The 18094-nt window shown below is 28.5% G+C and overlaps 1 protein-coding gene across 1 annotated transcript in view; it reads left to right on the top strand.

The window, feature by feature from the left end:
- Positions 1–1261: 1261 nt before the first annotated feature.
- The window catches only part of LOC135136732 (uncharacterized), a 35974-nt gene continuing 19141 nt past the window's right edge, over positions 1262–18094 (top strand). The window contains exons 1-2 of the mRNA XM_064066178.1: positions 1262–1430; positions 9332–9412. Of these exons, the coding sequence (XP_063922248.1) occupies positions 9343–9412 (70 nt within the window). The 5' untranslated portion in view covers positions 1262–1430; positions 9332–9342. The remainder of the gene's footprint in view (positions 1431–9331; positions 9413–18094) is intronic.

Below are 18094 nucleotides of genomic sequence, written 5' to 3'. Positions count from 1 at the left end.
GAAGGTTTACTGACATATTTAGGAACAGTGAGCTCAAAGATCATGTATAGTTTATTATAAAATAATTGACAAGCATCATCAACATTGTCACATCTTTCCAGTATTGACCAATTTTCAGTTAACAAAAGTTCATATAGAAAAGGAAAGTTAGCTTTACGAAAGTTATACATCTTGCAATTATTATTACTAAATTTATTTTTGTTCGATGGTGTACTCTATTTAAAACATATTTCAAGACTCGGATGATGACGGTCTTTAGGTAATAATAAATCATTAGCCCTAACTAAATCACACTTATTATTTGACATAACCAAGTCCAAAAAACGAGAGTTATCATTAGGAACATAATTAAATTGAATCAAGTCTCTCCTAAGATCATAATATCTCCAATAAGAGTGAGGAAGTAGGCACCAAGCAACTCTAAAAAGATTTCAACGTCTTTAGCACTAGTTCTTGGTGCAGGAGGAAGGTATATTGTCAATCTTGTCTTTGGTGAATGTTGTATCAGGAGTTTTTTAAATTTTTGAAAATATCTCAATTATTTATAGAAATTTCGCAAAGCTGTTATCACCATTAATTTATTTCAGCTTACAAAATTCTATAAATTACAGCGAAAACCCTATCGATCTTTTGTTGGATATGAGATAAGTAAAATCAACTTGTTGAACACAAACATGGTAATGTATTAAAAACACCCGCAGATACCGATCTTAAATTAAATTTAGTTGTAAATACTGTTCAGAGATTACTTTTGACATAAATAGAAAAAATATTATTCAGCAAAACAAATAAAATAGGTACTGGACCGTATGATTGCTTCGAACAGCTTAATTGCTTCCTGGTTCACACACTTTAAGACTAGAACAATAAACTTCCAGAGCTACCAATTAGTGACTAATTGAGATTATTCTGAACGGTCTTAGTATTTTTCCCAAACATGTAGTGTTATTTCTCCTGCTAGATAAATACACAGTTTATTCTGTAGTTCGATTTCAACATAGTTAAATCGTGTTCAAAAAAAATTTAAACCAAATGAATAGATACAACTCAGCACTCTGTATGTCACCCCAAAAATCGCGTCACGTCGTGATAACCGGTCAACCAGATCAGCATGATTTCATCGTCCACCTCCAACACCGGATGAACCTCTTCATCTAGACTCCCGGATGCAGAGTCACCTGGTTGCAAAGAACAACTGTAATGACGTCACAGCTCTCACCTAGAACACGGGAATGCCTCTTTCGAAAGTCGGTCAGTGTGCTGGGTATGAAACCCAAGACGGCAGTTCAGTTCGAGTATTGCTTGCGTTCGTACGACAGTTCTTGTGCAGTGCTCTCACACGCGCGTTACCGATCGAAGTGATTTGAGTGTGAACATTATATATGACATTCGAAAAGGATTCTTAAGGCGGTCGCTCCACTCAAATTGCAGTAAGTATTTTCAGATAATTTATTTTTAATTTAACATTAGTCTGTTTCGCCGGTTGCGCGATCTCGTTAAGCACTTTGTTGCTTTCACACTTAGAAATTTCTGTCGTTAGTTGATGACCTGATGAGTAATAGACGTTTGGAAAGTGGTTTAATTATTATCTGACGTGGTGTGAGACGAATCACCTTTTACAGAAGAAAATTGTTTTTTTTTTTTAAATATGTACTTAGCAAAAATGAGTTAATTAGCTATTAATTATTTGGAATACGTATTTTACTCGTGATGCTACCAGAATAGCGAACATAATGAAATGTAAAAGTTGACGCAGTCAGAAGTCATGCGGTTCTTGAATTGAATATTAGTAGCTTATTATGTTATTATTATCAGTGTTAATTGCTACGTAGAAGTGACAAAACACGAAGAAAATGTATTTTAGAAAATGTCAACTTGCTCTGACTAATTAACCATCGACTTTCTTCACGTTACCAAAAGAAAGTGTTTTTTCACACATCTTTAAAATATGTTTACCGTTTATTAATGTGGTGAAATATCTAAAATACTGTTTGTGCATTGAAAATAAAAATAAAAAAAGGTCATTTTACGGATGATGGTTTCAAAAAACTCGATTCTAAAATCCATTAATAATAAATTTTAACGCAATTATTGAAGAACAAAATGTCAGCTAAAATAATGTCATCCTGTCCTCTAAGGTCATTTAAAAAACAAGTGAGAGCATAATATTAAAAAAATGTTCAATATAAAACATAAAATTAAAATTCTTTAAAGTTTATGGCAAATTTCAAGGATCTATGATGATGCACCGTGTTCGAAACACATGACTGATTCCAACCTGTTTAGCGGTCGTTTATAATACAGCAAACTACGTTTCTGATATTGTGTATGTAGCTTTGTGTTTCACAGTCTGTATGATACAAAAATACACATTTACCCTTAAGTCTGCTTTAAGAAGTGCTGGTGATGTTTTGTGTAATGTACGATAACTAGGTAAACTTCAACTCCTGACTGATTCTTACAAGAACTTTTCAAAAAAATGCCCTGTTTTCAACCACCGAAACGTCTTGCGGTGCATGTGTTGCATTGTCCGTTGCAGAATAGCGGTTCACCTGCAACAATAACATTATTGCCAGTTCCTGCACCAGTCACGTTATGTGTGCTAAGACTTATATTATCAACGAATTAGGTAAAGCGGTTGTTGGACGTAAGACATGCAATTCAACTTGTAATACACAAACTCTATTATAATTATGCGACATCCACAATGTGTGGTGGCGCAAAAACCAGCAATTTCCAAATTCCGGTGAAATGTGGTATAATTTACCCACTCGAATGTTGTTGCGTAATAATTGTTCAAAAACCGTTGCCAGAACATAACAAAAAACATACACAACGTTATTGTCGGAAATTTACATTTAGCTTAACTGTTTTATTCTGCATAAATTTAGATAATCTCAAAAAAACTTGCGCTGAAATATTTAAAATCTGATATTTGATAGCTGGATTAAGTCGCGATGAATCTAAAGCTCTCAGCTTTTTATGGAGAAGTTTTATAGTTATGGGAAGTAGTTCAGAGTTGCGGTAATTCTTTATTATTATTTTTTAACGACAGCGTAGATGTAAATATAATACCCAACAATTTTTTCGCACAAAGAGGGAACAAGTGGAACAAAAAATTAAAATACTCATGAAATGAAGTTCGAATACCGTTATGGTTGCAAAGGATTTATATTGGTCTAATTGATTAAGTGTATGCAATTATTTTTATTACAGTTACGTATTTAATGGTGAAATACTATGTTTCTTGGTGTTCATATTCAGTTTTCAGTAAATAACGGTGATTTACTGCTATATACACGATAATAAGCGGAGGTGTTTTATATTATCTATTCTTTAATCAAAATGTAGAAGTAAGATTCAATCAGTGTCGGATTGTGTTGCCGGGACACCGGGACACAATAGGTCGCCCGTTTCCGTTTGTCTGTCTGTCTACCGTCTGTCCAAATGTTCATTAAACAGATAATCTCAACCAGTTGTAAATTTTATGTGTATTACACAAATTTGGCTAATCATCCCCACGAACAATTTGTTGACGTCATCTCCAAAATTTATAATAGTAAATATTATTTAAATTTTATAAAATAAGATACTCCTGCATGAACCCCTGTTGAATTTGTATCCTTGACATGCAGATTTTTGGAGAAAAAAATCAAAATAACAACATCTTGCAATTTAATTTTGAAACTGCTCTGAAATTTTGGAAATGCTTTAGGTTATCGTAAGCATGGTAAATCGTTAATCAATTTTTTTTTCGTTAATTTATCTTTACCAAATATAATGTTTGGTGATTCCAAAAGCATTGTCATCTGAATGACTCGGGTTTAAGGATTCGATTATCGGACGTTTTAGCTCTACTGAAATCAATAGAAAATAAAATGATACGTTTCACTTCACATTTTTTTTCATCTATTAAGCTTTTTTACCTATTTTTTCATCAATTTTAGGGTACTTTATCATGTTTTAAGCAAACCGTCCAATTTTGATGTTGAAGTTTTTTTATTGCTTTTTTATAAAATAAAAAAAAGTAAATTTTTGACGTGAAGTTTTTTTTGCATTTTTTGAATATTTCACCTCATGTATTTTTAAGGTTATTTTTTTAAAAAGTTGTGGATTTCTAAAAATTTTGCCCATGATTCCAGCGGTTTCATACAGAAACAGCTGACTTTAAGATTTGTATAAACAAAATTATGTCACCTGCCAAAATCAGTTATATCTTAGCAGGTACTAGCCCCACCCACCCGCCCTTTCGTTTCTTAGAGGGTATGTCATCTGCCAAAGTTAGTCTTATCTTAGCAGGTACTAGCCCCGCCCACCCACCCTCTCGTTTCTTAGAGGGTATGTCATCTGCCAAAATCCGTTTTTTCTTAATATAAGTATCGATTTTGCAATTAGGTTCCGCCCCTCGGTCTGACAACGAATGAAAATTTCATCACAATTGAGAATCGAGATCGGGGCGGGTATGGGTGGGGCTTCTCTTTGGCTTTATTTTTTTTTCTAAAGATATACAATATTTTTTTGACAACAGGATACTCAAAAACATGTTTTTTATGTCTGGTAGAAAAATAAGAATTTTACAATTAAGCTCCGCCCCTCGATTCACGATGAATAAAAAAATCATCAGAATTGAGATAGCGCGGGTGGGTGGGGCTTATATTTTGTATTATTTGTCTTAATATACATAGCCACCTTTTCACAACAAGTAACTTAATTGCCAAATCGATATGTTCTTATACAAATTTTCCATTTTAAACATGTTTTAAGTTTCATGTTGTGAAAAGAAATCTACACATATTAAAACGAAAAATCAAAGTGTTTTTTTTATTCGCTGAGAACCAAGAGCTTAACTGCAAAATACTTATTTCTTTACAAGAAATTAACAAAAATGTTTTTGAGTATCGTGTTGTTCAAAGAATACTATGTATATTAAGAAAAAAATCCAAAATATAAACCCCGCCCACCCACCCCATCTCAACTGTGATGATTTTTTTATTCTTAGAAACTTAAAACACGTTTAAAATGGTAAATTTTTGTAAGTAAATATGGATTTTGCAATTGGGCTCTGTTCCTAGATTTGGCAACGAATGAAAACTTCATTACTATTAAGATCAGGGCAGGTATGGGTGGGGCTTAATCTTTGGCTATAATTTTTTCGTAATACACATAGTATTTTTTTAATAACACAATACTCAAAAACATGTCTTACATGGTAATTTATTGCACAGAAATAATACGGATTTTACAATTAAATTCTGCTCCTTTGGCTCTCGACGATTAAAAAAAAACATCACAATTGAAATAGGGCGGGTGGGCGGGGCTTATATTTTGTCTTTTTTTCTTAATATACTTATATTGTTGTCGTAGTCGTCTTACCAATTTGTCCCTTTTTTTGGTGCTGAATACTTAATTGTATAGGATTGCATACTCCTGCGTATGTGATCCATGAATCCGTGTCGAGTTTTCACCCTAGACATCCAGATTTTTGGAAAAAAAACCAAAATTGTGTAACGTTTTACGATTTAACTTTGAAATTGTAAAACCAAATGTTTTAAAAACTTAAAAGTTTTTTAAGATTATCATAAGCATGGTACATCGTTAAACAAATTTTTTTCGTTTATAGCCTCCTAAAAATGATGACGCCATTTTATAATTTTGTAGAACAAATGTTTCTTAAATTTTATAGAAGTACATGCTCCATGTATGTGTAATTTAGAATCCGTGTTGAGTTTTTACCCTAGACATCGAGATTTTTGGGAAAATAGTCAAAATTGTATTTTACAATTTAACTTGAAAATTGTAAAAGCGAATGTACTGAAATATTGCAAACAAATCAAAATTTGTTCGTTCCAAAAATATGATGACGTCATCTTTGAATTCTGCCGTTCTTTAAATTTTATAAAATAACATATTCCTGCATGTTGTATAAGAATATTTTACAATGTTACTTTGAAATTGCAAAAAATCGAATCCTGCGAAATCGTACAAATATTTTAAGATTATTTGAAATATCGTAATTCGTTAGTCAAAATTTGTCCGTCATCTTACATTTTTGCCGAATTTCTTTAAATTTATGAATATTTTTGGGGAAAAAACTGAGTGTGAATTAATCAATCAGTGGGTTCCTATGCGTCGAGGACACAAAATCAACCAAATTTCATTTTCTGTTAAACGTTGTTTGTGGTAGTAATCGAATTCGGTCGAAGTATAAACATAAACAGTCGAAGTTAAGCACAGAATCTAATTATATCATTTTTTAAATAAGCGGAAAAAGTACCGCTAAATAAAACAAAAAATTTATGCAGGACACAAAATTCCTCCACTGACAAAAAAAAAGCTGCGACTGAGTTGCGCTTTTAGTGCTCGGCTCCAAAAAAAAACTTTTGAATGAATTTTAAATGAAATCAAATTAAACGTTCTGAATCAATGCAAATATTTGAAAATCACAAATTTCTAGGACAAGCGGAGTTTGGGGCTACCGGTCGTGTCTGTTCTCCCCCGCGACGACAAGCCGTTACGGTTGCAAACTCACGAAGCCGACGGTGTTACGTCATTTTGACCGCCCCTGAATTCTATTCTAACCTGCATCTTTTGTGTAGGTAGCGCGATAAATCTCGCCAGCTCGACTAGAAACCGCGCACTCCGTTTCTGCCACGTACTTCGGTGTTATTTACCTCAATTCCATTTAAATGTTCAATTTTTATGACTCTGATATTAACGACAACTGAACAAGTGTTAAAGTTTCAAAAGAGCAATCAACAACATTTAAATTCGCCGTACAATCTTGTGAAATTTTAAACAACAATTAATTGTTATTTGAGATTAAAATTGGATATCAGATAATTTATATGATGGAGACATTCATCAATAAAACATTTTCGTAAAAAAAAACTAGCTGTGTCTTGATCCGAGTTATTGGTTACTTAAAACAATTAGCTTTGAGAATTTATATATCGCGAACTGCTTACCCCAAACAACACATAATATGATAAATAAAATTTTTAGCGTTGCAAGGGAAGAAATCTTTAATCCCCCCGTCAGTTTACGATATTATGAATGTGTTAATTTAACTGGCGTTAATGAACTATTAGCATCCAGAAACTTACTCATAATTAGACAAACAAAATCGAACGAGTCCTGACCAAGTGAATTTCATGAAAACTCCTAGCTAATGTCTGTTACATTGTATTAGAACCAGTTAACGATTAAAATCATAACACGAACTGTGAATTTACAAACAATGAATTAAATTTACTCTGGTTGGCGTCGTTCAGAAATTCACATGTTTTCTGATTAAAAAGCCACAAGAATTAGCTGCCCGTGTTGAAGGATATTACAGTCATCAAAAGAAATATTAAATACTTATGGGATGAGATGTGTGATTTCGCTGATATATAAAAGAAACAAAAGAGGGCCAGTATTTTGGGAACACCACTATAGTTCGTAGACTAGTTTCACCGTTCTATATTGTATCGAATAGTTGTTGTTTTAATTGTTTATAGTGTTCAACTTTCCTGGTCTTTCAATAATTCAGAAAATTTAGACTACCAGTTTCTTCAGCAAAAATTATTTTGAGTGGTCTCCCATGTATGTGGTATGAATTAATTCGCTCTAATCTAACTATGTACTTTTAAGTATTAGGAAGTTCCGATTTTATACAAATAAGAGAAATACTGAGTCAATCAGAGGTCATTCACCAGAAAAAAATTCCTTGGACCTCTAAGCTAGGTTTTATCGTATAATATTACCTGTAGAACCACCATATCAAAAAATCATTTAAAACAAATTACTAATTTGAGAAAACAAACTAGCTTCATGCTGATACAACATTTAAAATTTATCTTGTTTTCGGAAAATTATTTTATGTTATGTATATTTTTACGCATAGTTCATTGTAGTATGACTAAAACATAAAAACAAACCACAAAACCTGTTCTATAATACATATATAACAACTAATGTTTAGTTTAAATTCTATATATAAAATTTGCATGTTGTTGATTGAAGCTTTACATACGATCAAATAGTAAGCATGTTTTTGCGAACGTACACATAGTCGGAGTTTGTTGACTTGACAGATTCACGCGGAGGTGTAAAATGAATTTTTTGCTATCATCGCATTACTTCCACCAACTTTCTATTTATTATTCATTATTAAAAACACAACCATAAGGAAAAACCGGCTTGCTTTAAGCTGTTGGACGTTGATTTAAGGTACAAGATAAAAGACGAATTTGCGATTCAACACTTCTGATAATTTTATGACCAATAAAAGCAAAAGGATGTTAGCCAAGCACTTGTACATGTATTTTAATCCATACTTCAGTTTTTATGGGAGATATAGACACATTTCAATTTAATTATGACTAATAAATAATTAGCTAATAGGCTAATTAGTTAACAAATTTCAAACAATCTGCATGGTGAAATTAAGGAAATTCAATTTTAAACGAAAAGACGGTTAATAGAACGTAAAAAATTGTGCAACAAAGGAAGAACGCAAAAATTGTCAGCGACTCTATACCTACTTAAAAAAATGTTTCTAGTTTAGAAATAAGGTAGTTGTGCGTTTTAAAAAAGTGTTAGTTTGAATATTGTTAAACATAATGCCTATTTTGCCAAGTTGGACATTCTAACATTATTAATGTTTGTACGACAACATTCAATGTCGTAAATGTAACTCAAAAAGCCTTCAACGCAATTTCCTTCCTTAATTTCGTATTTATGTTTAACGAGTAATTGACATGCGCCAACGGACGTTAAAATCCTTTGTTGCAATAATCTTTTGCAAATATGTATTTATTGACTCTATTTTATAGGATATTTTGCTAAACAAAGAGTTAATGACTTGTTACGTGTTTCATTTTTCATGGAAATTCGTTAAAAAAATATAGACACACCATCGTCGTTACTCATCAAACTCATCACACACAAAACATGAAGACAACTGATTTTATCAGTGCTACAGTTGTGTATTGTTTTTTACTGCCACCTGTGACGAACTGTCTTTCTTAACAAATTATTTGGAAATCATCATTTTAACGATGTCGTTTTCATAAATTTTAAAATTTCCAAAACTTGAAATTCTGGCAATTTTACTTCAAAATTTAATATCAGATTCTTTAACTAGTTGTCGGAATTTTGCTATTCTCTCCACGTAGCTACGTATAAACAATAACAAACAATAACGCTAATGTAAAACCGAAGATGAGTCACATAAAAGCTACACCTACGAATCGAATTCTTTATTGAAAATGATTTCATATGAACTATAGGTCAATATGAAAATTTGTCAGTGTTTATTTCTGAGCACTTACATTCTTTTTCTTTCCAGATACCGTTAAAATGATTATTCGGTGGGAATTAAGTTTAGGACTTCTACTCGTGCTGATTTCTATAGCCATTTCCAAGAAAGGTAAGTTTGTTCAAGAATTTAATTTTGCTTAGGTATATAAAATGGGCTTCTATAATCGTTAGCCATCATTTCCGTTTTCGTGCCAATTTAATAAATGACTCACGTAATGTTATTCGACCTTCGTGGCTATGTTTTGTTATGACATCGTTGTAAAATTTTATAGCACTCAACACACACTACTTTTTTTTTAATTCCAAATTGAAATATATGGTTTCGCTTCTGCTTTTAATACGCTTTCTGACCAAATAAATGTATTTAGTTGTCGATTGTGACATAACACAAATTAGTTACAAAAAGGTTAGTCAAGTAGAATAATTAACAAAAATTGTTTCTTGCGTTTAAATATCACATATTTTATTTCAATTGATAGATTATGTCTAAACCTCTGGGGAAGACACAATATTTTTTAAAGTAAGTGATTGTTTAGTGTTTAATTAATCGTTCATTCTTCGAAGGAAATTCAATTTTTAGACGAGGAGAGAGCATGTTTCGCTTCAACTTTTATATCAGTGCAAAGACAATATTGAGCTCTATGGGGAAGAACCGGTCATTTTTGTTTAAAATTTATATTTATCAAAATATTTGCTGTTTAAAAAAATATTGAATAATGAAAATAACGTGAAAGTAGGCAACCCTATTTACAAAGGATCCGTTTCAATCAATTTCAAGTAATCAGTTCTCTTAGCCGACAAACATTGTTGAAACTCTTTCTACTAAAATATTTTCTTTCAAAAAATTGTTCGAATATTTTTTAATAATTTGTCATTTTAGATATGAATCAATACACAAAACTGACAAGATTTAGCTTCTCATCACTTCACTAACCAGTTATTTACCTGAACAATCACATTTATTTAAATTTAATTTTTTGATACTCTTTTAGGTGTTATTTGAAAATCTACTATCTCCGGAAGTAAGGCATATAAATATTTTTTTTTAGGGGCTCTATCATTTATATGCCCAAAATTTATCGTCTAGTTGAATTATGCAATATTTGAATTTTTTTGTTTAACTAAGAATTCATTCTTTAATTGTGTTTGATACAAACAAAACGTCCTAAATTAGAAATACTAGTGGAATTAGATTTTCTATTAATTTTTGCATATTTTTAGTCACAATTTTGGTAGTTATTTTTTACTTTTACTTTTAGCAATAATAAATAATCCAAACATGAAAAAATTAAAAAAATTAAAATTGGAAAATCTAAAATTGAAAAATCGGATCATTGAAAAATCGAAACATGGAAAAGTTGGAAAATCGAAAAGTTAAAAAAAATGGATAATCGAAAATTTTAAAAATCCCGAAAATTGAAAAATTGAAATATAGAAGATCCGAAACTCGAGAAATTAAAAATCTAGAATTTTAAAAATGGAAAAATTAAAATATCGAAAAGTTGAAAAATTGAGAAATCGAAATATAAAACAGCCGAAAATTGAAAAATCAAAAGCTTAAAAAACGAAAAACTGAAAATCGGAAAATCCAGCTTATAAAATAAAAAAATTGAAAAATCAAAATCCTGAGAAGTTGAAAAATTGAGGAATTGAAGAAGTGAAAAACCGAAACTTTAAAAAAAATGGGAAAATAAAAAAAAGAATGCTTCAGAAATCGGAAACCTGAAAATTTAGAAACGTCAAAATTTGAAAAATTGAAAAAATGAAAAATCGAAAAGTTAAAAAAAGATGGAAAATCGAAAATTTAAAAAATTCCCGAAAATTGAAAAATTGAAATATAGAAGAACCGAAACTCGAGAAATCAAAAATCTAGAATTTTAAAAATGGAAAAATTAAAATATCGAAAAGTTGAAAAATTGAGAAATCGAAAAATAAAACAGCGGAAAATTGAAAAAACCAAAGTTTAAAAAACGAAAAACTGAAAATCGGACAATCCAGCTTATAAAATCAAAAAATTGAAAAATCAAAATCCTGAGAAATTGAAAAATTGAAACATCAAAAACTTGAAAAATCGAAAAATTGAAGAAGTGAAGAAGGGAAAAATCGAAACTGGGAAGAAATGGGAACATAAAAAAAAGACTACTTCAGAAATCGGAAAACTGAAAATTTAGAAACCTCAAAATTTGAAAAAGTCAAAAATTGAAAAATCGATAAGTTAAAAAAAAGATAGAAAGTCGAAAATTTTAAAAATCCCGAAAATTGAAAAATTGAAATATAGAAGAACCGAAACTCGAGAAATCAAAAATCTAGAATTTTAAAAATGGAAAAATTAAAATATTGAAAAGTTGAAAAATTGAGAAATCGAAATATAAAACAGCGGAAAATTGAAAAATCTAAAGTTAAAAAACGAAAAACTGAAAATCGGAAATCCAGCTTATAAACTCAAAAAATTGAAAAATCAAAATCCTGAGAAATTGAAAAATTGAAACATCAAAAACTTGAAAAATCGAAAAATTGAAGAAGTGAAGAAGGGAAAAATCGAAACTGGGAAGAAATGGGAACACAAAAAAAAGATTACTTCAGAAATCGGAAAACTGAAAATTTAGAAACGTCAAGATTTGAAAAATTCAAACATTGAAAAATCGAAAAGTTAAAAAAAAGATGGAAAATCGAAAATTTTAAAAATCCCGAAAATTGAAAAATTGAAATATAGAAGAACCGAAACTCGAGAAATCAAAAATCTAGAATTTTGAAACTGGAAAAACTAAAATATCGAAAAGTTGAAAAATTGAGAAATCGAAATATAAAACAACCTATCATTGAAAAATCGAAAGTTTAAAAAACGAAAAACTGAAAATCGGGGAATCCAGAAGTCGAAAAATCATAAGCTTATAACATCAAAAAACTGAAAAATCAAAATCCTGAGAAATTAAAAATTGAAACATGAAAAACCTGAAAAATCGAAAAAGTGAAGAATCGAAAAAGTGAGAAATCGAAACTTTGAGACGAAATGGGAAAAAAAAAGATCACTTCAGAAATCGGAAAACTAAAAATTTAGAAACATCAAAATTTGAAAAATTCAAAAATTGAAAAATCGAAAAGTTAAAAAAAGATGGAAAGTTAAAAACCTTAAAAATCCCGAAAATTGAAAAATTAAAATGTAGAAGTACCGAAAACTCGAGAAATTAAAAATCTAGAATTTTAAAAATGGAAAAATTAAAATATCGAAAAGTTGAAAAATTGAGAAATCGAAATATAAAACAGCCGAAAATTGAAAAATCCAAAGCTTAAAAAACGAAAAACTGAAAATCGGAAAATCCAGCTTATAAAATAAAAAAATTGAAAAATCAAAATCCTGAGAAGTTGAAAAATTGAGACATCAAAAACCTGAAAAATCGAAAAATTGAGGAATTGAAGAAGTGAAAAACCGAAACTTTAAAAAAAATGGGAAAATAAAAAAAAGAATGCTTCAGAAATCGGAAACCTGAAAATTTAGAAACGTCAAAATTTGAAAAATTGAAAAAATGAAAAATCGAAAAGTTAAAAAAAGATGGAAAATCGAAAATTTTAAAAATCCCGAAAATTGAAAAATTGAAATATAGAACCGAAACTCGAGAAATCAAAAATCTAGAAATTTAAAAATGGAAAAATTAAAATATCGAAAAGTTGAAAAATTGAAAAATCGAAATTTAAACAGCCGAAAATTGAAAAATCTAAAGTTTAAAAAACGAAAAACTGAAAATGGGAAAATCCAGCTTATAAAATCAAAAAATTGAAAAATCAAAATCTTGAGAAATTGAAAAATTGAAACATGAATAACCTCAAAAACCGAAAAATTGAAGAACTTAAGAAGGGAAAAATCGAAACTTTAGGAAGAAATGGGAAAATAAAAAAAAAAAGATTATTTCAGAAATCTGAAAACTGAAAATTTAGAAATGTCAAAATTTGAAAAATTCAAAAATTGAAAAATCGAAAAGTTAAAAAAAAGATGGAAAGTCGAAAATTTTAAAAATTCGGAAAATTAAAAAATGAAATATAGAAGAACGGAAACTCGAGAAATTAAAAATCTAGAATTTTAAAAATGGAAAAATTAAAATATCGAAAAGTTGAAAAATTGAGAACTCGAAATTAAAACAGCCGAAAATTGAAAAATCTAAAGTTAAAAAACGATAAACTGAAAATCGGGAAATCCAGAAGTTGAAATATCGTAAGCTTATAAAATCAAAAAATTGAAAAATCAAAATTCTGAAAAACTGAAAAATTGAAACATCAAAAACCTGAAAAATCGAAAAATTGAAGAATTGAAGAAGTGAAAAATCGAAACTTTGGGAAGAAATGGGAAGATAAAAAAAAAAGACTACTTCGGAAATCGAAAAACTGAAAATTTAGAAACATCAAAATTTGAAAAATTCAAAAATTGAAAAATCGGTAAGTTAAAAAAAGATGAAAAATCGAAAATTATAAAAATCCCGAAAATTGAGAAGAACCGAAACTCGAGAAATCAAAAATCTAGAATTTTAAAAATGGAAAAATTAAAATATCTAAAAGTTGAAAAATTGAGAAATCGAAATATAAAATAGCCGAAAATTGAAAAATCTAAAGTTTAAAAAACGAAAAACTGAGAATCGGAAAATCCAGCTTATAAAATCAAACTGAAAAATCAAAATCCTGAGAAATTGAAAAATTGAAACATCAAAAACCTGAAAAATCGAAAAATTGAAGAACTGAAAAATCGATACTCTGTGAAGAAATGGGAAAATAAAAAAAAGATTACTTCAGAAATCGGAAAACTGAAAATTTAGAAACGTCAAAACTTGAAAATTTCAAAAATTGAAAAATCGAAAAGTTGAAAAAAAGATGGAAAGTCGAAAATTTAAAAAATCCCGAAAATTGAAAAATTGAAATTTAGAAGAACCGAAACTCGAGAAATCAAAAATCCAGAATTTTAAAGACGGAAAAATTAAAATATCGAAAAGTTGAAAAAATGAGAAATCGAAATATAAAACAGCCGAAAATTGAAAAATCTAAAGTTAAAAAACGATAAACTGAAAATCGGGAAATCCAGAAGTCGAAATATCGTAAGCTTATAAAATCAAAAAATTGAAAAATCAAAATTCTGAGAAATTGAAAAATTGAAACATCAAAAACCTAAAAAATCGGAAAATTGAAGAATTGAAGAAGTGAAAAATCGAAACTTTGGGAAGAAATGGGAAAATAAAAAAAAAGATTACTTCAGAAATCGGAAAACTGAAAATTTAGAAACGTCAAAATTTGAAAAATTCAAAAATTTAAAAATCGAAAAGTGAAAAATTGAAAAGTTTAAAAAACGAAAAGGTGAAAATCGGAAAATCCAGCTTATAAAAATTGAAAAATTGAAAAATGAAAATCCTGAGAAATTGAAAAATTGAAATATCACAAACCTAAAAAATTGAAAACTTGAAAAATTGAAGAATTGGAAAATCGAAACTTTGGGAGGAAATGGGAATATAAAAAAAAAATACTTCAGAAATCGGAAAACTGAAAATTTAGAAACGTCAAAATTTGAAAAATTGAAAAATTGAATAATTGAAATATAGAAGAATCGAAACTAGAGAAATAAAAAATCTAGAATATTAAAAATGGAAAAATTAAAATATCGATAAGTTGAAAAATTGAGAGATCGAAATATAAAACAGCCGAAAATTGAAAAATCTAAAGTTTAAAAAATTAAAAACTGAAAATCGGAAAATTGAAAAATCAAATTCCCGAGAAATTAAAAATTGAAACATCAGAATTACCTGAAAAATCGAAAAATTGAAGAATTGAAGAAGGAAAAAATCGAAACTTTGGGAACAAATGGGAAAATAAAAAAAAATTATTTCAGAAATCGGAAAACTGAAAATTTAGAAACGTCAAAATTTGAAAAATTTACAAATTGAAAAATCGGAAAGTTAAAAAAAGATGGAAAATCGAAAATTTTAAAAATCCCGAAAATTGCAAAATTAAAATATAGAAGAACCCAAACTCGAGAAATCAAAAATCTAGAATTTTAAAAATGGAAAAATTAAAATATCAGAAAGTTGAAAAATTGAGAAATCAAAATACAGAACAACCGAAAATTGAAAAATCTAAAGTTTAAAAAACGAGAAACTGAAAATCGGAAAATCCAGCTTATAGAATCAAAAAATTGAAAAATTAAAATCCTGAGAAATTGGAAAATTGAGACATCAAAAACCTGAAAAATCGAAAAATTGAAGAACTTAAGAAGGGAAAAATCGAAACTTTAACAAGAAATGGGAAAATTAAAAAAAAGATTATTTCAGAAATCTGAAAACTGAAAATTTAGAAATGTCAAAATTTGAAAAATTCAAAAACTGAAAAAACGAAAAGTTAAAAAAAGATGGAAAGTCGAAAACTTTAAAAATCCCGCAAATTGAAAAATTGAAATATAGAAGAACCGAAATTCGAAAAATCAAAAATCTAGAATTTTAAAAATGGAAAAATTAATATATCGAAAAGTTGAAAAATTGAGAAATCGAAATATAAAACAGCCGAAAATTGAAAAATCTAAAGTTTAAAAAACGAAAAACTGAAAATCAGAAAATCCAGCTTATAAAATCAAAAAATTGAAAAATGAAAATCCTGAGAAACTGAAAAATTGAAACATCAAAAATCTGAAAAATCGAAAAATTGAAGAATTGAAGAGGCGAAAAATCGAAACTTTGGGAAGAAATGGGAAAATAAAAAAAAAAGATTACTTCAGAAATCGGAAAACTGAAAATTTAGAAACGTCAAAATTTGAAAAATTCAAAAATTGAAAAACCTAAAAGTTAAAAAAAAAGATGGAAAGTAGAAAATTTTAAAAATCCCGAAAATTGAAAAATTGAAATATGGAAGAACCGAAACTCGAGAAATCAAAAATCTAGAATTTTAAAAATGGAAAAATTTAAATATCGAAAAGTTCAAAAATTGAGAAATCAAAATATAAAACAGCCGAAAATTGAAAAATCTAAAGATTAAAAAACGAAAAACTGAAAATCGGAAATCCAGCTTATAAACTCAAAAAATTGAAAAATCAAAATCCTGAGAAATTGAAAAATTGAAACATCAAAAACTTGAAAAATCGAAAAATTGAAGAAGTGAAGAAGGGAAAAATCGAAACTGGGAAGAAATGGGAACACAAAAAAAAGATTACTTCAGAAATCGGAAAACTGAAAATTTAGAAACGTCAAGATTTGAAAAATTCAAACATTGAAAAATCGAAAAGTTAAAAAAAAGATGGAAAATCGAAAATTTTAAAAATCCCGAAAATTGAAAAATTGAAATATAGAAGAACCGAAACTCGAGAAATCAAAAATCTAGAATTTTGAAACTGGAAAAACTAAAATATCGAAAAGTTGAAAAATTGAGAAATCGAAATATAAAACAACCGATCATTGAAAAATCGAAAGTTTAAAAAACGAAAAACTGAAAATCGGGGAATCCAGAAGTCGAAAAATCATAAACTTATAACATCAAAAAATTGAAAAATCAAAATCCTGAGAAATTAAAAATTGAAACATGAAAAACCTGAAAAATCGAAAAAGTGAAGAATCGAAGAAGTGAGAAATCGAAACTTTGAGACGAAATGGGAAAAAAAAGATTACTTCAGAAATCGGAAAACTAAAAATTTAGAAACATCAAAATTTGAAAAATTCAAAAATTGAAAAATCGAAAAGTTAAAAAAAGATGGAAAGTTAAAAATTTTAAAAATCCCGAAAATTGAAAAATTAAAATGTAGAAGTACCGAAAACTCGAGAAATCAAAAATCTAGAATTTGAAAAATGGAAAAATTAAAATATCGAAAAGTTGAAAAATTGAGAAATCGAAATATAAAACAGCCGAAAATTGAAAAATCTTAAGTTTAAAAAATGAAAAACTGAAAATCGGGAAATCCAGAAGTCGAAAAATCGTAAGCTTATCAAATCAAAAAATTGAAAAATCAACATCCTGAGAAACTGAAAAATTGAAATATCAAAAACCTGAAAAATCGAAAAATCGAAAAATTGAAGAATTGAAGAAGCGAAAAATCTAAACTTTGGGAAGAAATGGGAAAATAAAAAAAATATTACTTCAGAAATCGGAAAACTGAAAATTTAGAAACGTCAAAATTTGAAAAATTCAAAAATTCAAAAATCGAAAAGTTAAAAAAAGATGGAAAATTGAAAATTTAAAAAATCCTGAAAATTGAAAAATTGTAAATACAGAAGAACCGAAACTCGAGAAACCAAAAATTTAGAATTTAAAAAATGGAAAAATTAAAATATTGAAAAGTTGAAAAATTGAGAAATTGAAATATAAAACAGCCGAAAAATGAAAAATCTAAAGTTTAAAAAACGAAAAACTGAAAATCGGAAAATCCAGCTGCTTATAAAATCAAAAAATTGAAAAATTAAAATCTTGAGAAATTGAAAAATTGAAGAATTGAAGAAGTGAAAAATCGATACTTTGGGAATAAATGGGAAAATAAAAAAAAAAGATTACTTCAGAAATCGGAAAACTGAAAATTTAGAAACGTCAAAATTTGAAAAATTCAAATATTGAAAAATCGAAAAGTTAAAAAAAGGTGGAAAATCGAAATTTGAAAATCCCGAAAATTAAAAAATTGAAATATAGAAGAACCTAAACTCGAGAAATCAAAAATCTAGAATTTTAAAAATGGATAAATTAAAATATCGATTAGTTGAAAAATTGACATTTCGAAATATAAAACAGCCGAAAATTGAAAAATCTAAAGTTTAAAAAACAAAAAACTGAAAATCGGGAAATCCAG

This window comes from Zophobas morio, unplaced genomic scaffold (assembly GCF_036711695.1).
Source record: "Zophobas morio isolate AGI-343-1 ecotype UQ-CSIRO unplaced genomic scaffold, CSIRO_AGI_Zmor_V1 ptg000026l, whole genome shotgun sequence".
Lineage (NCBI taxonomy): Eukaryota > Metazoa > Arthropoda > Insecta > Coleoptera > Tenebrionidae > Zophobas > Zophobas morio.
This window is presented reverse-complemented; position numbering and strand designations above follow the sequence as displayed.